Here is a 22,534-nt window from a genome sequence, read left to right as displayed (position 1 = left end):
GCCAATATGTGTATGAAGTTTGAAGTCATTACCTCAAAAACTTATGAAGTTATGGAGAAAAATATACTTGTCCCTTTGTTCAAGGATGGATGTACGAACAGGGCAAGGTGATTCCTATATAACCCACACAACCACATTGAGTGAGAATAATTATATAGGAAACATGGACTGTCATTGAAATTGAGGAATGTCCCCTAAGAGCGAAAACAATGAAATATCCCTACATTCAGGATGACCTAACATAAACCATAATATGCCATATTACGCAGTAGTTGACTTTCAGTGTGTGGGAGCGATAACAAAGAGGTAGGGACCTGGGATTAACATGTGAGCTGTTTATTTTACCCTGCTAGCTCCTATTTTTCTCAACCAAATCAGTGGACAAAACATTGAAGAGGTTACTCACAATTCTAGGATAGGGAACACGACCAAATGAGTATATTTCCCACAACAAGATACCAAAACTCCACATGTCGGATTTACTTGTGAATTTCTGAAATAAAACATGTTACAAAGGTTACTCTTGGTTTCATATGATCAAAAATATACACCTTTTAATGTATTGCAGTTCTAACCAAGACATGTTTTAACATTTTATAATGTAATTTAATAATCCATAAAATATATTAAGATAGATACAATAATTGGTTATGTAAGCTCAGTGGTATATATATTTGGCTTTTGATCGGCTGAATTGCTTGTTTCACAATTGATGTGGAAAAAATATAAATTAATATATACAAACAAATAATCTTAAATTTTAATTAATTCAACAGAAGTTTCAAGCAGTGTAGTTTTTTGTCATCTTTAACATGGATGTATGAAAGAGTAGAAGGGATTGCACATGTGCATAACGTAACAGCTGTGTTCTGTAGTCTTACATTGTCCCTGAGACTCTCCGGGGCAGTCCACTTGATCGGGAACTTGCCTCCCACCTGGGCTGGGTTGTAGTCTATACGGTTGGCTAGACCAAAGTCTGATACCTGCAACATACACACTACACATAAGGCTACAGTTGTGTAGGATTTCTATATGTTACTTACACATGTTTTGGTGCTGACCAAGAAATCAAAGTATCAAGGTTATTGCAAACCTTTGCCTGTTAATGGCATGTTTTTTTCTGTGATTTTTAAAGCTGAAATTTGGTTCTATAACCAAATTTCTTCTATAAGCCAAAAAGTATTGCGTTTTTTCCCAAAGGTTGAATTAATTATTCACAATCTGAAATTCTAAGGGCTATTCCATTTAAACATATAACCCCAAGGGGGAAGGCACTTTTAGATTATGCCACCCTCCTACAGAAGCAAATTTACTAGGGATGCAAACGAATATTCGAATATTCGAATATTCGATCGAACGTTTGGTATACGAATGTCAAAATAGGTATTCGAATATTCGATGTTTTTGTTGAAATAATAAATTAATACACTTTTTGCCTACAACTGTCATCTTCGTCTGTCTTGTTTTTACAACGACCCCTAATGCCATAGGTGTGAACTTGATGACACTATACACGCGTCATATCGGATATATCGCCGGGAACTATAAACAGTTCCCGTAATTTTGCATTTACTGGCTGTTAGACAAGTGACATAAAACACATTCCAATTATTTTGGGTACATTTAAATGACCATGCCAATTAAGGGTTTAAGAGATCGGCCTTTATACCAATGTTTTGTCTTCACTGCTAATCAAGCTTGGCGATATTGCTCAAATCGCATTGATGATATGAAGGACATGTTATGTGCTTTAAACTGTTTTCATGTTTTCAATATAACGCTCTTGCGTACAAAAATTAACTGAAAGTGTATGGTTTAACGTTTAAGGATATATGTCCTGTATTGTTGTACAATACCTAAGACAAAAGCGACGTTTAGACATGGTGTCGTTTTCTATAAATATATTTCGTAAACATCAATCCCAGAACGAGGCTGCAAGTCCCACGTTGGCGCATATCGTCATTTAACTGGGACAAACGCAATTCCCTGATCTTATTTTGCATTTTTTTCATAAATGAACGCAGAGTTGTTGTTTTTTTTTGTTAAAGATATATTGCTTTTTCTTGGGATATATTTTGTAAATGGGAAATTCAGAGGCTAATTTGTGGAACAATAAGGGTCCGTCGCGTGTACCGAATACGACCAGGAAGGGTAACAGGGCCCCCACTATTACTTTAGTGAATAATAATAGTTTACTACAATTCCTAAAGGTTCATTTTGGTGTTCGAATATTCGAATATTCGATCGAAAGAATTACCGAATATTCGAATATCACTTTTGCCATTCGTTTGCATCCCTAAAATTTACCCTTGATGGGTCAAAATTAGGGAAAAAGGGCACCCACCTATATACCATTTAAAACATTGCCTTACCCACGTGGGTTTTATGTTTTACTGGAATAGCCCTACGAATAGGTTATTTAAATTCCTGTCCATAAATAAATGGTTCAAAAGGGTATTTGAGAAAATTCAATCTACAAAATTGTTTATATTATTTTTTGGTGAAAAATTCCCAATTCCTAAGGTAAAGGTTATTTCCCCAAAATACTGAAAAAAACCCAACATTTATATTAACAGTTTACCTTTGCTGTTCCTTCATCATTGACGAGAACATTTCTAGCTGCTAAATCTCTATGGACCAGTTTTCTCGTTTCTAAGTATGTCATACCATTAGCGGTATCTCTGAAATACAACACCACTTTTTAAGTTAACAATTTTAACATTGCTGACAAAAAATTCAAGTCTTTTATAAAGAGAGTACCAATGCTGGTGAATAGGTTCTAAGAAGAAACAGTTTGACATTTATTCAGTCCTGAAAGCTAGTAAGTACACACTGAAAACAGTATGTCATTCATGCAGTCCAACAGCTAGTATGTCGACATTTTGAAGGAACATTGTATCATTTTATACAGTCTACCAGTAGTTGAACAGAAAGTTATAAGTGCACAATTTGTCAATACATTACTTAGATAAATCCCTTATATTTTAACACAGCATCTAAAGCAAGAGAACAGAGCATACGTGGCAAAGTTGATCTGGTCATTCTTGGTAATGACGCTGCGCCCCCGTGAGCGCAGATACTCTACCAAGTTGCCCTTGCCCATGTACTCAAGCACCAGGTAGATTGTGTCGTCCTGCACAATCCCAATCAGCGACACTAGGTTTGGATGACGTACTGTCCTGCAAACACAAACAAGAAGGGATATTACAACCATAGGTCAGTAGAAAATGGTTTAAATTAAAATGTAGGAAAAGAATTAAGGATTTTGATATGACATTTTTTTAAGGTTATTCTTCATTAGACCTTTTCTTGTTATAATACAGAAAATAACAGCCCAACAGTTACTCTAGAGACCCCAAATAAATAGAAATTGTTCAATTTGACATTGAGAACGTCATGAGCCCAGATAACAATAACATAAGTGCAACCAGTCAGAACAAACAATTCCTGTTATACATATCAAACAAGTAAATAATAACACTGCATTTTCATTATCCAACCTGGGTATTTTCAGTGGATTGCGACTTATGTCACGAGTGAGGCCTCCTGTACGAGGTTTTGTTAGCAGATGCGACTTATGTCATGATTGAGGTCTCCTGTAAGAGGTATTGGTAGTGGATGTGGACTTACATCATGAGTGAGGCCACCTGTAAGAGGTATTGCTAGTGGATGTGGACTTACATCATGAGTGAGGTCTCCTGTAAGAGGTATTGCTAGTGGATGTGGACTTACATCATGAGTGAGGTCTCCTGTAAGAGGTATTGGTAGTGGATGTGGACTTACATCATGAGTGAGGCCTCCTGTAAGAGGTATTGGTAGTGGACTTGAAGTTAAGTCATGAGTGAGGTCTCCTGTATAAGGTATTGATAGTGGATGCAGACTTTTGTCATAAGAGAGGCTTCCTGTAAGAGATATTGTTAGTGTACGCGGACTTATGTAATGAGTGAGGCCTTCTATAACAGGTATTTCTAGTGGATGCAGACTTACATCATGAGTAAGGCCTATTGTTACAGGTATCGTTACTGGATGTAGGACTAACTTCATGAGTGAGGCTCCTGTTAGAGGTATTGTTAGTGAATGTGGACTTATGACATGAGTGAGGCTCCTGTTAGAGGTATTGTTAGTGAATGTGGACTAATGTTATGAGTAAGGCCTCCTGTAAGCGGTATTGTTAGTGAATGTGGACTTATGACATGAGTGAGGCCTCCTTTTTGAGCTATTATGAGTGGATGCAGACTTACATCATGAGTGAGGCCTCCTGTTTAAGGTATTTTTAGTGATTGCGGACTTATGTCATGATTGAGGCCTCCTGTAAGAGGTATTGCTAGTGAATGTGGACTTATGTCATGAGTGAGGCCTCCTTTTTGAGCTATTATGAGTGGATGCAGACTTACGTCATGAGTGAGGCCTCCTTTTTGAGCTATTATGAGTGGATGCAGACTAACGTCATGAGTGAGGCCTCCTGTAAGCGGTATTGTTAGTGGATTTGGACTTATGTCATGAGTGAGGCCTCCTTTTTGAGGTATAGTTAGTGGATGCAGACTACCGTCATGAGTGAGGCCTCCTGTAAGCGGTATTGTTAGTGGATTTGGACTTATGTCATGAGTGAGGCCTCCTTTTTGAGGTATAGTAAGTGGATGCAGACTACCGTCATGAGTGAGGCCTCCTGTAAGCGGTATTGTTAGTGGATTTGGACTTATGTCATGAGTGAGGCCTCCTTTTTGAGGTATAGTAAGTGGATGCAGACTACCGTCATGAGTAAGGCCATTGTAGAGGTATCGTTACTGGATGTGGACTTACGTCATGAGTGAGGCCTCCTGTAAGAGGTATCGTTACTGGATGTGGACTTACGTCATGAGTGAGGCCTCCTGTAAGAGGTATCGTTACTGGATGTGGACTTACGTCATGAGTGAGGCCTCCTGTAAGAGGTATCGTTACTGGATGTGGACTTACGTCATGAGTGAGGCCATTGTAGAGGTATCGTTACTGGATGTGGACTTACGTCATGAGTGAGGCCTCCTGTAAGAGGTATCGTTACTGGATGTGGACTTACGTCATGAGTGAGGCCTCCTGTAAGAGGTATCGTTACTGGATGTGGACTTACATCATGAGTGAGGCCTCCTGTTAGAGGTATCGTTACTGGATGTGGACTTACGTCATGAGTGAGGCCTCCTGTAGGAAAGCCTGAGCAGCTCGATTATCATCCTTCAGTTTCTTGATGGCCACTGGCCCACCCTTGAACAGACCCTTGTGCACATCTAAAAGAGTAACAAGTGTAACCAGTCATTCAAGGATCAGCAACCTTTAAAATCTTCCCTGTCTTACTCAGTGGCTCAACCAAAGAAACAGACAAAACAGACCTGTTTCTGAACTTCATATTACTTTCAAAACTTTACAATGACTGTAACTTTCTAAAGACCTGTTAAAATATTATACAAATTTAACATTTTATTCTCACAAAAAGCCATGCTCAAAGAAAAAACAATCAAACCATGCGCTACCTCCAAATTCTCCCTTCCCCACAAGCTCGCCGATGGTGAGTTCTTTATATGAGAGGGTCCAGCCCCCGGACTTGAAGTCGTCTGGCGACACGGAGAAAAAGTTGCCTCCCTGCTTTGGCAGTGGAGTGAGCAACTTTGTGCAAAGGCCATCTGCATCCTTCGTGTAGTGCTGCCAAACAGAGAGCATCACTGCTAATAAATGGAGACTATTAATGAATTGAAAAATTAATGTTTCAATTCAAGTCATATTTTATTTTTTATTTTTCGACATAAAATGTCCTAATGGAAATTAGTATATGAGCAAAATGTATGTGAAACTTGTTCATAGATCAGTATATCAAAGAATATGTTATTATTTTTTTATGTGAAAGTTTAATCTAGCAAACAAGTCTATGTACAGGCCAAATTCCAAAGCAAACTATTATCCTGATTATACTTCCATTAGATGAAACCTTTTACACTAAATGAGAACTCATGAATCTTCTAATTAAAAGCTGTATCATCAAATTAGTGTATCATGAAATAAGAGGGTAAAATGCAGAATAAAAAAAAATGATGAAAGATGATAAAATTGATATAAGCAGCTAAAAAGTTCAAATAAAATGTTAGTAAAGTCCCAAAACTGATCACAAAACTATTATCAAACATTGCCCCAAGGAATGTTGTTGGAGTGTATGGGTGGTGTGGTATAGCTACCTCAACGAGCTGTGGCATATTGTCAAAGAATCCTTCCTCATCGATAGTGAGCTTATTGTTACTGTAGATGATTCTATAGTGTTCCACCTTTCTCTTGTATATGACACACAACGTGTAGTCGCCCGGGAAGTGCACGCTCTCACGCAAGAGAAACGTGCCATTCTCACTTTCCTTGAGCAGACTTTCAGCCTTAGTGCGGTCTATTTTACCATGGAACCATCTACAAGCACACCAGGTATTCCCATCATATATGTCCTACCATATCAGTAATGATCCTTATATAGAGGCATTTGGTTTGTAAGTAAGGCTGTATATAAAACAAAACTGTACAAAAGCTGGGATAACATTGAGGCTTTCAACTTCCTTCAGTTTCAAATGCATCTTCAAGTTTCAAACAGAAATTACTTTGTGTTTTAAAAACAAAGTTGAAATACAGATATGGTTGTTTTCTATTCCTGTCTCATGAAAGCCTCATTGTTGACAACTAGTCTCTACCAAACACCACTCAGCATGCAGGAATCTCAACAGCAAACCACCAACACATTGTACACAATACTGAAAACAAAACTATACACAGCATTACCAGCAGTGACATGTAGAACTCATTTTTATCAACACATATTACCACCCAAATGGCTTAAAGCTTAATGCTTTTGATAAATCATCACTTATCAAATACTTAGTCACTGCTGGTTTTAATGTTGCCTACAAAACAGAAAATAGGAAGGTTGTTTTGCCAACCCGGAGTGCAGGTATACCTCCACTAGCTGGGGCAAATTGTCAAAGTAGCACTCCTCATCTATCGTCAATTTGTTTTGCTTATATATAATTCTGTAATGTTCCACTTTATTTGCACAGCACACACTTAAAGTATAGTCGCCGGGAAAGTTTACACTTTCTCGAACAAGAAATAGTCCATCTTTCATTGGGTTCAATAGGTCGGTGGCCTTATCTCGGTCTATTTTACCATGGAACCATCTAAAATCAAAAATAAAATACACATGCATCTACTCACAAAAACAGTGTTAACTATCATCCAAGAAAATAAATCAGAATTGATTGTGTTCACTGTTATGTACAACTGGGGCTGAAAAATAAGACATTCTGTATGGTCATGTGACTGAATGTTCTAATGTTTTGTTTTCTCAAAATCAGCATAACAGTCATATTGCAAACATTTCCCACATTGCAAAAGCAGAATCTATGTTCAACTGTACAGACACTTGCAGCTGTAAGGTAAGGAAGAACTCCTAGCTAGCTATTAAATGATGGCCATTTCATCATCGCATGTCTTGTTTGCACTAAAGCCAATTTCCTATTGTAAAGCGAAGGTACAGAAGACGATATTTTAAAAGCTTGAGGAAAAGATAAACCATTTGAAATGCAGCTTCGAGCCACATGATCAATGGACGTGCACTTTTTCTGAGACAACAACTGTTAAGGAGGATAACAACACTCAACATAGACTATACATGCAGCCTCTTCAGGGTTTCCGCCAGGCCTTTATGGTAGCCTGGCCCGATGTGCCTTCCCTTGGCATGGCAAATAACTGACATGCATAAATTGCGCCAACAGCTGTTTTCCCCACCACAACAAGCCTTATCAGACTCTCATAAACATTGGTAATTAACAGCTTTGCTGCTCTCGGAATGGTTGAATGACAGCCAGAAGGCTGTTGGGGAGCAATATCTCATTACGCAACATCCAATCACAATCGAGGCTGCAGATCCTAATACCTCCCATAATTATTTGACTTCATAGGTGTGAAAAACATTATAATTAGAACAGTCATCTTTCTAATCAATGAGACATAGGAGTAAAAAACAATTGCAACTTGATCTCTTTCAGTTACCATCAATATAAAATAAAAATGCTTCATAACATCAACCATGTCTGCCATTATTGCTGATATGAACGGTATTTCTCTATATAGCCAAAAGTAATGTTAATTCTTTAAAAAAAAATAGGGTTTTTTTTTTTTTAAAACAGAAATACGAATAATTAATTATTTGTTAAGAAACATTAATTTGCACTGACAATATTTGATACCCTCCCGAACACCTAATTAATAACGCCTTTGGACAATAATCTTTTTGATGACCGCATGACCCACGTGGTCCAATAATTCGCAGGCTTTTAGTTCAGAGCATTCGCAGACTCCCCCTTCACACAACATTTATGACATCAATGGTGTCGATGTAAACAAAAACCTAGTGCCAATGTTAACAAACCAGGTCAAAGACAAACTTTGAGTGATTTACAACAATGACAGTTATTTCACTTTTTTCAAAAATAAATCACAGCAACAGCAATTTACAACTGGTCCTTGGTAAATAAGTACACAATCAGGTTTCCCCATTTAAATTTTCAGATGAGAAAACCTTGCTTAAAAATTGCTGAAAATACAGGAAATTGCACCATTTACACTGCATATACTAAATTTTGTACCACGGGAGGGATACCCCTTCTGTCAGCCACAACCGGACATGCCTTCATAATTTCCTGGCGAAAACCCTGCTCTTCACAAATCCCAGTGAGCACTAGTAGTTGCATCAACATCAAGCAAGAAATGCAATGGATCATGCAACAAAACATGTTCATTGAATACTCACTAATTATTTGACACTGGCAAATAAAGTAAATGAAAAGTAACACAATGACAATGAAAGCAACTTCTCAAAAAACAAGGATACAAGATTGAAAAAATTCAAACAAGCTCAAACATTTCAAACATTTTGCTCTTCCTGTCACATGACCATACCTCCACCAATGACATTAAACTATCAAATGTACATTCTCCCCCATCAACTTCCAGCAGATTATTCCTAGTGAGAATGCGATAATGATCGACACGGCTATCACAGCAGACAGAGAGGGTAAAGTCCCCCTGAAAATGGACGCTGTCCCTAATGAGGAACATGCCATCTGGCTTGCCCTCCAGCAACTCCTCAGCTTCCTGCCGACTGATCGTGCCATGGTGCCAGCTACAAAGGGAAGCTACCAAATTATCTTATCCCGGAAACTTTCCTGTTTGGTATTTTTTCCCTTTTTCATTTCCTTGACAACATAAAGAATACATTTACAGGTTATATAAACATGTACGTGTTCTTTTGCATGAGGCAAAACACATTTAATGAAGGTTTGCATTGAGTTCCAAGCCAACTCACAATATAATCAAAAGATAGCTTTACGTCCTACAACTATACATAAATGAACATTTTTGTCTTAAGCGAGCTCTACCCAGAAACTGATACCAAACAATAAATTCAAATGTATTTGTAAGTATTATGCATTTAAGTAACATCTCAAGATCATCATAATAGGTTCTAAATTGATACAACCTGAATGAACAAGTTAAATGTACACAGGCAGTAAACAGTGATGACATACGGCATAGCATGTAGTGAGACTTCTTTTCGTTTCTGGACATATGTGGCAGGAATCATCCCTTCCTCACCCGTACCCTTCTTCGCCTTGTACCAGTTCACATCCTGAAACAGAAATTGTCTCTTGGCTAGTTACATTCAATTTTCCTGTAGATAATTAAGGCAGAATCAATAAGCCCCATAAAGAGATATATCTGTTGATGCCTATACCCAATAACTTCATTGACTCATGAGCTAAGCTTCAAGGTTTAAACAATATATATCCAATTACAATTGATGTCCACTCCAACAGTCATTTTATAACACTAGATAACTGTTAAACAATTAGTGACCCCATTAGATTTAGAGCCACCACAGGAAGAGGACCCCAAATTCTTACACTAGTGTTTGGCATAACACCTTGTCAACAAGCCCTGCCATATAAATTCCAGATTTGAGCAAGCCTTAAAACTTTTCAAGTTCACAAGGCCATCTTATCAAAGCAGAAGTAACATATATATTCTTTTTTTAAACCATAATAAATGTCGCGAGTTTACAAATGTTTATACAAATGGGCACAAATATACTACCATTACTAAAATGGCACCTGCAATTTTTTGGCAGGCCAAATAAAAACAAGAGGCACATCAGTGCCTGTGCTCCACTGGCCAAAAGGTTCAAGCAAAGACCACCTAACGAACATTTTCGTCAAGTTTCATAGAAATACAATCATCAATTTTTGAGGAGAAGTTATTTAAAAAAATTTTTTACTTTAATAGCTCTGGCTGCCATGTTGTGCAGTGGACCGAAATGATTTGGGCAATTTGAGTAAAGGAGCACCAAACAAACATTTCTGTCAAGTTTTATCGAAAAAAGGTCATCGGTTTCGACGACAAGTCGTATAAAAATTTTTTTATTTTTTAGCTCTGGCAGCCATGGTGTGCAGTTGGCTGGAACCATTTAACAAATTTTGGTTAATGACCACCCAAGGAACATTTCTGTCAAGTTTCATCAAAATCTGATCATCGGTTAACATTTAATCTGAATAGATTATGAAGCAAATAATTTTTTTATCTAACCTGAACTAGAACTGACGAGATAGAATCAACTTGGTGTTTCACTTACACTTTTCGGCCATTTAAGTTACTAAAAATAGCTGTTTCATAAACTTTCAGAATGTCACTTAAACGAAAATTAATGTTCAGTCTATATATACTTTCCTATGTATAAATGTAAGGTTTTTAAATTGATCTTTTTGTGAGAACTTTATGCTTATATGTTTACTCATAAATTATTATTGTTTAAAAGTTATTTAAAGATGCTATACGTGAAAAATTAAGACATTATTTTTTTTTCTATTAAAGGGAGGTAATTCAGTAGTAAAATGTAATCAAAGCTATTAAAGCATGGCATTTCTTTTCTAACCATGTTGATATTATTACAGTCTATTCAAGCAAGATGCCTTTTGTTTTTACATAGTACCCATAGGTTCTGAAAAACAAGGAGCACTATTCCCAACAGAAGGATGTCACTCCCTATCACTGCATGAGCATCATAATAAAGAAATGTTTACTCAAACTGCAAGCTGCTCAATTGAAATAGGTATTTACCTCAAGCATACAGTTTTATAATGTGGCAAAATAGTCGGACTACTAGATTGTCATTCGGACTAGTAAAATATGCCATTATGCTAGTCCAACTGGCTAGTAGGTTAAAATGTTTTTCGTGAAGACTGCGGACGAGAAGTCCTTAAAGGTTTTTCTATTTTTAACTCTCGCAGCCATGTTGTGCAGCGGACCGGAACCATTTGGGCAATTTTGGTTAAAGGGCATCCCGATGAACATTTATGTTAAGTTTCATCAAAATCTGATAATCGGTTTCTGAGAAGATGTAGTTTAACGTTTTTTTCTATTCTTAGCTCTGGTGCCCATGTTGTGCAGCAGACCAGAACTGTTTAGGCTATTTTGGTTAAGGACTACCCAAGTAACATTTCTGTCAAGTTTCATTGCAATACGATCATCGGTTTCTGAGGAGAAGTCGTTTAAAGGTTTTTCTATTTTTACCTCTGGGGGCCATCTTGTGCAGTGGACCGAAACCATTGAAGCAATTTTGATAAAGGACCATCCAAGGAACATTTCTCTTAAGTTTCATCAAAATCTGATCATCGGTTTCTGAGAAGATGTTCTTTAAAGGTTTTTCTATTTTTTTGCCCTGGCAGCCATGTTGTGCAGCGGACCGGAACCATTTGAGCAATTTTGGTTAAGGACCACCCAAGGAACAATTCTGTCAAGTTTCATCAAAATCTGCCTATCCGTTTCAGAGGAGATGTCGTTTAAAGATTTTGCTATTTTTAGCTGTGGCGGCCATATTGTGCAATGGACCAGAACCATTTGAGCAATTTTAATAAAGGACCACCCCAGGAACATTACTGTCAAGTTTCATCAAAATCTGCCGAACCGTTTCAGAGGAGATGTCGTTTAAAGATTTTGCTATTTTAAGCTCTGGCAGCCATGTTGTGCAGCGGACCGGAACCATTTGAGCAATTTTGGTAAAGGACCACCAAAGGAACAATTCTGTCAAGTTTCATCAAAATCTGCCTATCCGTTTCAGAGGAGATGTCGTTTAAAGATTTTGCTATTTTTAGCTGTGGCGGCCATATTGTGCAATGGACCAGAACCATTTGAGCAATTTTAATAAAGGACCACCCCAGGAACATTACTGTCAAGTTTCATCAAAATCTGCCGAACCGTTTCAGAGGAGATGTCGTTTAAAGATTTTGCTATTTTTAGCTCTGGCGGCCATATTTGGCAATGGACCGGAACCATTTGAGCAATTTTGGTAAAGGACCACCAAAGGAACATTCCTGTGAAGTTTTGTCAAAATCCGCTTATCAGTTTCAGAGGAGATGTCGTTTAAAGTAAAAGTTTACGCACGCACGCACGCACGCACGCACGCACGCACGCACTCACGACGGACAATCTGTGACGACATAAGCTCCATGGCCTTCGGCCAGTGGAGCTAATTACAATATATACACAACATTTTAACTTGTAAAATGAGAATATGGAAAAGGCACATCTTCGGTACAATATTACAAAACATTTAGAGCGTTTAATAGTATATCAGTTACATACGATATGAATGTTCATATAAATTATATTTTCATAAAAGTTTGGATTTTATCTTTAAGTACTGCATTGAATCTTATTTTGCACAAAATAATGTTTAAAATTTACATCCAATTTGCTATCCATGGTCCACAGCTTACAGTGATACACAACACAAAACTACTCATCACCTGCTAATCAAGGGTATATACGGTAGATAAAGTTCTATATCACTTGACAAGAAGGAAGTAGAAAACCATGCCAGGCCAAAAACAGCAGGAACATAAGACTTTAAGACAGATGAAAGCCAACTCTACCTACACTACCTACATTCACTTCAATGGTCTACAATGGTTGTGTCAACATGTTCACGCTTATCAGTTCGTGAACATTTCGATTACAAAATAATTCAATAGTTCACAGGAAGTTTAACTCATTTTATCTCTTTCAAAAGGAAGTTTAAACGGGGCATAAAGTGATATGAAAACATATTTCAAGGAAAAGCTATACATGAACCTATTAAACTTTAATCATAATGAAATATTTGTCTTTATGTTTTGCTTAAAGGTTACTTGCTTTTACTTACCATAATAAATGATTTAATGTTGCAAAACACATTTATTTTCAAAACACTTACTAAAAAATACCTTTAAGGTTAGTGTTTTTATCATATTTAGACTACCTGCTTAGCCTCATTTAAATTAAATAGGTTCACCTTATTAAAATCAATAACACCTGACTGCTGATTTCCCAAATAATATGTTCAAAAGATTTGGAAAATAATGCCATCCAATTGGACAAAATATAATTTTGAACTCAAGTATTGAGTGCCACCTCCCCCTACTTGTATACAAACAGTTCACCCATTCATTTACAGGCAGACTCCGGTAAAAAACTAACCTACTTGTATACCAACAGTTCACCTATTGATTTACAGGCAGACACAGGTAAGACCCCCACCTACTTGTATACCAACAGTTCACCTATCGATTTACAGGCAGACACAGGTAAGACCCCCACCTACTTGTATACCAACAGTTCACCTATTGATTTACAGGCAGACACAGGTAAGACCCCCACCTACTTGTATACCAACAGTTCACCAATTGATTTACAGATAGACACAGGTAAGACCCCCACCTGCATGTATACCAACAGTTCACCTATCGATTTACAGGCAGACACAGGTTATACCCCCACCTGCATGTATACCAACAGTTCATCCATGATTTATTGGCATTTTGGATACCAGGAAATGGAAATATTAAATTGAACAACACCGTGTAGGCATAACAATGGCCTCTATATTTTGGCACACCTAATAGATGCATAAAGTTGGGAGTTTAAATGCATCCTTATGATTAACTCATTTGGTTTTAATGATTAAAAAATGATTTGCAAGTTTGGTGAAGATCAGATGATAACTGTTCAAATTAGACATTAAACATTTATAGTAGCAAGTTTGGTGAAATTCGGATAAAAACTGTTCAAGTTTGAGAGTAGACAAAGCTAAAATGGCCAATTTTGATAAATTCAGGGGGCCATAACTCTGGAGTGCCTAAAGCGATTAGGCTGGTTATCGAACTTGACCTAGATATTTCACCAACAAACACTTTCATGAAGTTTGGTGGAAATTGGATGAGAAATGTTCAAGTTAGAGAGCGGACAAAGCTAAAATGGACAATTTTGACAAATTCAGGGGGCCATAACTCTGGAGTGCCTAAAGCGATTTGGCTGGTTATTGAACTTGACCGAGATATTTCACCAACAAACTCTTTCATGACGTTTGGTGGAAATTGGATGAGAAATGATCAAGTTAGAGAGCAGACAAAGCTAAAATGGCCAATTTTGACAAATTCAGGGGGCCATAACTCTGGAGTGCCTAAAGCGATTTGGCTGGTTATCGAACTTGACCTAGATATTTCCCCAACAAACACTTTCATGAAGTTTGGTGGAAATTGGATGAGAAATGTTCAAGTTAGAGAGCGGACAACATAGTGGAGCCGCCCGCCCGCCCGCCCGCCCGCCCGCCATGGGTGTTCCCATAATACGGCCATCGTAAGATGGGCGTATAAAAAAGCATTCTTGTGTACGGATGATAAAATACTAGAACTATTGTGGCGCTTTTTTAAAGTGGCATGCTCATGTTTTTGGACCAAAAGTTGTTTACCCTGCAAACACTTATTTTATCATTCATTTACTCTATGATATCAAAATTGCAGAAAGAAATACAGTTATAGCATAAAAAAGTATTTTGGTTTTAGTGGGTTTCAAACCCACGCCGGTAGTCAAGAAAAAAAGTAGGAAACATCCAACTAATCCTCTCGGCCACTTTGTCTTTAACAAACATAAGGGATATGTTGACCTGTTAAGGATACATTGATAACATCACGTGATAAATTCAATCAACCAATCATGCTGAAGGGTTCCAGCTTTTCATATTTTTGTTAAATACTCCCTATGATTTGCCACACTTTATTTTGTATTTCGCCTATTATAAGGGCTAATATTTTTTAACTGTACACAAATCAAAAGCTGTTTTTGTGTTTTGATCATTAAAGTCAATAAGTGAAACAAAATAATGCATTAAAATAATAAAATTGCATCTATCAAATGTTTATCTATATTGACATAGATAGACAAATAAAGATTATGCAATTTAAATCAGATAAATTTTATCTTTATCATAGAAATACAAAGAAATTTAAACACTTAAAAAAATCTATACTGTAAGAAAAACACCCCTAACTTGATGTGGGTTGAATACAGGGGGAAAAGCAGATTTCACATCACAAGTACTACGAAAGCATTCAAATGGAATATATTTCAACCACAATTTTTCATTACAAAAAAAACACATCAATGAGTGTTCTTTGTCATATTCTGTGATGTAACAATCATGAGAAAATTCAAATAAGGAAGTTGTTTAAAGCAATCTCAAGTACTTAAACTCTGTTTCCTGCTGCAGATAACCGCAGGTAGTTTCAACAACAAAACATATGTTAAGACCTAAATCCTGTATTGACTTCCTTGCAAATAGTGAGGCAGGCTGTTCACAGCTTCAGGACGGATTTCCATGCAACAGGCAAGATGGGCTATTACCAGGTGCAGCATTAACACCAAGAACGTTTTTGAAAAGCCACTGCCTGTCCCGCATCCTGGGTTAATAGTTTATTATTCTGGTTGGTTGTCTTTCTACCAGTCCTTTATCAGGGTATCTAACCAAAAGCCAATATTTCAAGTGTCTTTTGCTGTTTGATAGTTTATGAAGGTCTACCTGCATCCATTGGCTACATTATGGCTTGACCCTGGCATGTGTCCCATCATGACTGTAAGTGTCTAAGGACATTCTCATCTTTCACAACTATTGTAGCCTTTGTTAACCACCTCTAATATAGATATCCATTGTGTAGAGAAGTGCTGAATATGTCTTGAGCCCAGACATTTAGGTTCAGACAAATACTATTCCTTACTATCAATTGTTTAATAAGCCTTTATCTCTAGTCGCGTCAGGGTCCAAACAAATCAGCTAGTTTGAAATAGGATCACCAAAGAATTATACCAGTGAAGTTAGGGTGAAAATGTCCAAAAGGTTTTTCTCTGGATGATAAAGAAAGCCACACAATCAAGGATATTAAAATTTTATCATGACCAGAAGAAAAAGTCTTAGAAAGTCCTTATTTTTACACAGAAAAATTCTGTGCTTAATGACGGCTAGCTCTGCTCAGTGCGGGCTTTGCCATAAAGGAGTTTTGTCGTGCAACTATCGCATTTGAAAAGGATTTATTCTGGCAGATGGAAGATAATGATGCTAGGGCATTGAATCCAACTTACCTTGACATGTTTTTGCAGCTAGTTAAAAATACATTTAATACACCTATATAATAATGAACTGACATTTTTTTCAGAGGCATTCCCGTCTTCTTCCTTAAATTGCCTGCATGACGAAGGTATTTGATTTGAAAAGATGATGCAGACAGAAAAGGTACCATCCCAATACACAAAACTCAAACATTTTCAGTACAGGGAAGCCAAGCCTGAACCAACCACTTGTCACACCAAGGATTCCATTGGAAACATTGCATTATTGCTTCACATGCTTCCTTCTTTCTGGATCTTACATTTTCTTTTAGTAAGGTAGAAAATTTTAAACCAATTTAACAACTTACAACATGCATATCAACCACAGAGGGAATAAATCTTACCCTGGTTCCCTTGACAATAGTAAGAACATCGCCTTTAGCAAAGGGCAGGTCCTCTTTCGTTGTGCCGCGGAAGTCATAAACCGCCACAACCTCCTGACCCGACTGCCATGTTTCCTGAAATATTATCATATCTGTCAAATACAGGTTGCCACTGATGCCCAACAGTACATGTATACACACTTCATTAATAAAAGTATGAAACTTCAATTTAGACCCATTCTTGATGAATCATTACTTTGGCTTCTTTTCATCAAATCTTCGTAGTGTGTTCAATTAATGTGTCCGAATTTGTTATTTGATCTTACTTCTACTTAAACTGTTGGCAAAAAACACATAGCTTTTATGTACTTAATAATGATCTCATCTAGTCTGCTTTGCACTGTATTAATAATGAAACCATTTAGTCTGTTCCACACTGTATTAAAAATGAAACCATTTAGTCTGTTCCACACTGTAACAGTATTAATGGATGATGACACCAGTAGGTGAAATTAACACCAGCCCACAAGCCCTGCACTGTTAAAATGTCTTTTGGGCTTGCTCAAATTCTGAATTTTATATAGCAGGGCTTTATAGTTTTTTATATATAGTATGTATACATGCACTGTGCTCTTTGTGGAGTTTTGTGCTGTTCTTTCATGTTTCTTGTTTGTGCTATTTTGTGTTTATGTTCTGTCTTTGGCATTTGCCCAGTGTCATTAAACCAGGTTTATGTTTGAACTTTTTGCTACTGAGCTTGTTTCTGTAGCTTTTCGCATAAATACTGTACAAAACTTTGATACCAAGCAATAGTATAAGAATTTGGGCTTGTACATCCAAAAGTCCAATGTTTATGACCAGTTCTTTATTATTAATTAACTTTAACCTTTTGGAAACAATTTGTGAAAAAAATCTATAGGTTTTACTATCTCATTAAAAATATAATAGAGTTTGAAATTCCTAACCATCTATTTCAGCCGGGCCTGAAAGTAATGTCACAGAGAGCACGCTCGACTATTCTGCCCGCTTTTCAGTGTAAGGATTGAAAAGTTTTGGCGAAACATGCATGGATCACTGTAAAATTAAATTAGAATGTTGCCACTATTGGAATTTAATGCAAACTAGAGTTATCTTACTTGGTTAATTAAGTAGATTGGATGGGTGAGTACCATTGAATAGTCTCAATGCAATACATCAAGCAGTTGCTAAGATATAAACCTATATTGTGTACTTACATGCAAAACCTTAACCAGAATTTCTAAGTCAAATAATTAAGGCCCATAATTTGCTTTTATTAAAAAAAGTGGTATCTAACTTCATTTATTTAGTAAATTAGAAAGTTGGGAATACATATCTAAAGTTTCAATGCAATACATAATGTATTTGCTGAGATAATGACTTAAATGTGGTTACATGCACAATCTTAACCAGAATTTCAAAATCGAATAATAAAAGGCATTTATTTTGCATTAAATGCTAACAAGAGTTATCTAATTTGGTTAATTAAGTAGGTTGGATGGTTGAGTACCATTGTATCAAGTCTTAATGCAATACATTAAGTAGTTGCTGAGATATTAACCTATGTGTGCTTACATGCAAAACCTTAACCAGAATTTCTAAAGCGAATAATAAAGGCCCATTATTTGTATTATATTCAAATAAGTGTTTATAATATCTAACTTCATTAATTTAGTAGGTTAGATAGTTGGAAATACATATCAAAAGTTTCAATGCAATAAATAATAAATTTACTGAGATAATGACTTAAAGGTGCTTACATGCAAAACCTTAACCAAGGTGTGATGCCAATGCCAAGGTGAGTAGTATAGCTCTCCTTATTCTTCGAATAGTCGAGCGAAAAATCTATATGCTTTACTGTCTCATTTAAAAAAAAATAGAGTTTGAAATTCCCAACCTATTTCAGCCAGGCCTGAAAGTAATGAAATCTTAAAAAGAAAATATTTCGTAGTCCTTTGCTTAACAAAATAGGCCAAAGCATTAAAATTGACAAGTTTAGAGTGGAGGTTTTCATTACAGGTGTGCTACCTTAATAATGATATCATTAAGTCTGTTCCTCACTGTTTTAATAATGATACCATTTAGTCTGTGTTGCACAATATTAATAATTTCTCATTTAGTCAGTTTCTCACTGTATAATAATAATAAGCTCATTTAGTTGGTTCTGCACTGTACTCATAATGATCTCACTAGATCTGTTCCACACTGTATTGATAATGAACTTTTTAATATTTTCTGCACTGTATTAATAATGTATTTCAAAGCTGCCTCAAGCAACTTTACAGTTTGTATAAATCTCTTGAAACTTTTGTGAACAAACATCCTTCCTGATCAGCAGAGATTACAGTTCAAATTTCAGTGACCTTTTTCATTTACAATGTTCACATATTTTTGACATTGTGAGTACCTGTCTGTGAACATTCGGAAGAGTTGCTTAAAAAACTACATTGGTAATTATAAATCATTAAAGGTTGGCCTAACTAAGTAAACTTACCGCCATTGGCATTCCTCTGCTTAGGGAAACATCTCTGGAATAAAGAATACATGTTAAAATTAAATTACTATTCAGGGTTCCCCTGGGTTCTAAAAAGTTGTTAATACTTTTTCGCGAGGGGTTAAGGGGGCCGCAAAAGGCCCCCTTACGGGTCCAGGGCAGTGCCCTTGTGGGGGCCAAGGGGGCGAAGCCCCCTGCAGCTCATGGGGTTTAAGCATTTTAAGAGCCTTAAATTGCATTTAATTAGCACATTGTCGTGCAAAAGCATAATATTTTGTTGTACATAAAGCACAAAATATTAACAAATTGTTAATCTATTGACAAAATATATGGACAAGTATATAAATAAAAAAAATGAAAATATTGCAAAAAATGTGAAATAAACATCAATATGTTGAGTTCAGTCTAATGCCTGCATACAATAGTGTCATAGAATTAAAGAATACAATTATGAAATTATGAGATAAATTTAAAATAAATGGAAACTCAAAAAAATATACATTGTCAAACTAGGGCCATTCTTTCCTAATAGAAACGTCTTCTCTTTACTCCAGCCAACTTATTGGAAGCCTTATCAAATGGGGTGTAATTCTATTTATCTGTAAGCATACCCAATGATTTATATCAATCTTTTTGAACCCCTAGAATGCTGCATTTATAGCAATTACAATTTGCAACAAAACCGAAAGCAAATCCAGTTTTAGCGCGTAAACGTCATTACAAAATTCGCATATCACGTGACTTTCCGACAACCGAAAATTCTATGATTTGCATTTTTAAAACTAACACGTTATTTACGCAACAACAAAGCTGTTGAGCTAAATATTAAAATTGTTTCCTAATAAATAAGAGACATAACAGATGTCATTGTTAATCCGTGAAAGCAATAAAATTCTGCAATAATTAGCAAGGTGTTGACTGGGCCGTGACTGCTTGCCCTAATTATCGGATTTGTTATCGCACCAGCAGATGCGCTTGATTTATGACAGTGACAGAATAGATTATCATGCAAGCCGCATGGGCACTGCTAAAGTCATTTTAGGAAAATATTATATATAAATTCGCCAAAAAGTTGTTGCCACTTTTGCAATTTTGTCGCAAATGGCGATCGCCAGCAGGAACCCTGCTATTTATCATAAAATTTGTACTGCTACTTGTTAGTTCCACATTTTTCAATGATTGAAGATTAACATATAGCGGTGCCACGCAAATCATGAACAAATAATGATAGCCTTAGCATTTTTTTACAATTACAAATTTTGAAGCTATAAAATAATTAAACTGAAATGCAAAATACATGTAAGAATGGTTTGTTTTGACACCAGCCATGGTTTGGAATTTTCTATCCTTGTTAACCTCATATTCATGTTAGCTGTCATTTGTATCTCCGTCCACTAGAAGTGTAGCCACGATTGAATAAATTACTACCTATTAATTTGAATAAACCAATCGGGGATTTCACAACTAGCTCAATCGCTCTCATCATGATATCTAGTTTTGATATTTTTAAAATTCAGCTATATAATTCCTTAGGAGCCTATTGACTCCCAAGATTGTTCAAGCATAGTGTAAATCTGGTAGATTTAGGATCTCAAGACTACTGGCTATTTCGCAGACTGCCCAAATAATATATTTATATAGGAAGTTCATGTTCTACTTTAAAGGTTGGTTGGTTATTGTTAAGTCAGTGTTAAAAGCATAAAAATAGGAGCAGACCAATTCAGCACCAACTGTCTATTCACTCTGTCAAGTCCTAGATGCCGAAGCATGGGTGTCAATTATTACTAAATAAATTTCCACTCTTACCCCATACTTCATTTTAAGAATTATTCAGGCATAAATATATCCAGTGCGGTCTAAGTTTCATTGACCATAAATTTAGTTTTATCTTTAATAAATAAAATTTAAAAAAAGTAGGGAAATAACCTAGTCCAAATAATTGTACGTTTACGTTTTTTTTTACGTTTTTTGATATGGCAAATGCTTCACGTACAAATTGTTGAGTATCAAAAGAACGTAGTTATTCCGATCGGGATTCCGGGTGAAAGCATTTAACATCTAAAAAATATCATAAAAACAAGAAATATTACCAGATTATTTTATTTTATATCAGTTCCATACATAAAAATGTCATATCCTACGAATAATTATGAGTTTGACATGTTTTTTCATTTTTTGCTGTCAAAACATAGGGATATATACATGAAGGGCACCTGCAAGGCTTCAGGGCACAATTCTTAAACAATCAAACATTTCGGCCATGGCCGAGTTGTTACGATTGTATTTACGAGGTCTATCTCGAAGCTTGACGGAGGTGGCTGAGTAATGACGATTGGGTCGAGTTGTTCCGCTTGGCATAATTATTGTCTGTGTCAGTCAACTTTTGTTTTATTGGTAGGTAAATAATGTGTTTTAATGCATTAAATGCTTGTTTTGTACAAAACAACTTTTCACTTACATGGTAAAATATGAATATAAACCTTTATGATCAATTTAAACCATTAAATACTTTACTAAATACAATTTCAATATTTTTCAAAACACCCCCGGTTTTTGCACAAACCCGTTTTGACGTTATGGATTGGAAGAATCCCGTATAACACGTCTATAATTTTAGACTAGGAAATAACCATCACAGCCTAAACAATAAAAAGGACTATAAACTATTAATTGGTTACTTTACAACCTTTCATATTGGTGGTCATGTTCAAAAATGAAACTGGAAATACATTTTGAGCAAAAGTATCGTTGTCACCATTCAAAAAGTTAAAAAAACTTACAAAACTTATAACAGGAAGCGAAATTACCATTCGCCATTACGTGACGTCATTTAAAATTAAACAAAACGGCGAAATTACTTATCACCAAAACGGAACAACACAAAACGGTTCTAGTTTCTTCAGGTAGGATAGAATAGAAAACTATACAAGAAGAATTTGATGCAATACATCAAAGCCGCGGCTGAATAGGTTGAAGTGTGAATATGAGCTTGTTTTACCATAAGTTAAATAAGGATAAACATTCTAATAAGCGACAACCTTGTTTTTGCTTTTTCTGGCCTCTAAAATTGCCCATTTTCAGAAGCAATATATAAATAAAAAAAAATCAAATGATTTGTATTCTACTGCGTTCTAAATGCGAATTTAGATCGATGAAGTTCGTAAATTCC

The 22,534-nt window shown here is 36.1% G+C and overlaps 1 protein-coding gene across 3 annotated transcripts in view; it reads right to left on the bottom strand.

Moving 5' to 3' along the window:
* The window catches only part of LOC128227152 (tyrosine-protein kinase CSK-like), a 28,160-nt gene extending 5,958 nt beyond the window's left edge, over positions 1 to 22,202 (bottom strand). Inside the window, exons 1-11 of one of the 3 annotated variants that reach the window (XM_052937404.1) lie at positions 22,146 to 22,202; positions 19,366 to 19,399; positions 16,875 to 16,988; positions 9,588 to 9,688; positions 6,198 to 6,417; positions 5,502 to 5,670; positions 5,156 to 5,258; positions 3,021 to 3,179; positions 2,582 to 2,681; positions 882 to 983; positions 407 to 493 (exon numbers count right to left, since the gene is read on the bottom strand). In XM_052937404.1, coding sequence (XP_052793364.1) covers positions 407 to 493; positions 882 to 983; positions 2,582 to 2,681; positions 3,021 to 3,179; positions 5,156 to 5,258; positions 5,502 to 5,670; positions 6,198 to 6,417; positions 9,588 to 9,688; positions 16,875 to 16,988; positions 19,366 to 19,377 — 1,167 coding nt within the window. In that variant the 5' untranslated portion in view covers positions 19,378 to 19,399; positions 22,146 to 22,202. Of the gene's footprint in view, positions 1 to 406; positions 494 to 881; positions 984 to 2,581; positions 2,682 to 3,020; positions 3,180 to 5,155; positions 5,259 to 5,501; positions 5,671 to 6,197; positions 6,418 to 6,955; positions 7,176 to 9,587; positions 9,689 to 16,874; positions 16,989 to 19,365; positions 19,400 to 22,051 lie in introns of all 3 variants that reach the window. The other 2 variants (XM_052937403.1, XM_052937402.1) reach the window with 2 other exon arrangements.
* Positions 22,203 to 22,534: the final 332 nt, after the last annotated feature.

This window comes from Mya arenaria, chromosome 3 (genome assembly GCF_026914265.1).
Source record: "Mya arenaria isolate MELC-2E11 chromosome 3, ASM2691426v1".
In the NCBI taxonomy this organism is placed as follows: Eukaryota; Metazoa; Mollusca; class Bivalvia; order Myida; family Myidae; genus Mya; species Mya arenaria.
This window is presented reverse-complemented; position numbering and strand designations above follow the sequence as displayed.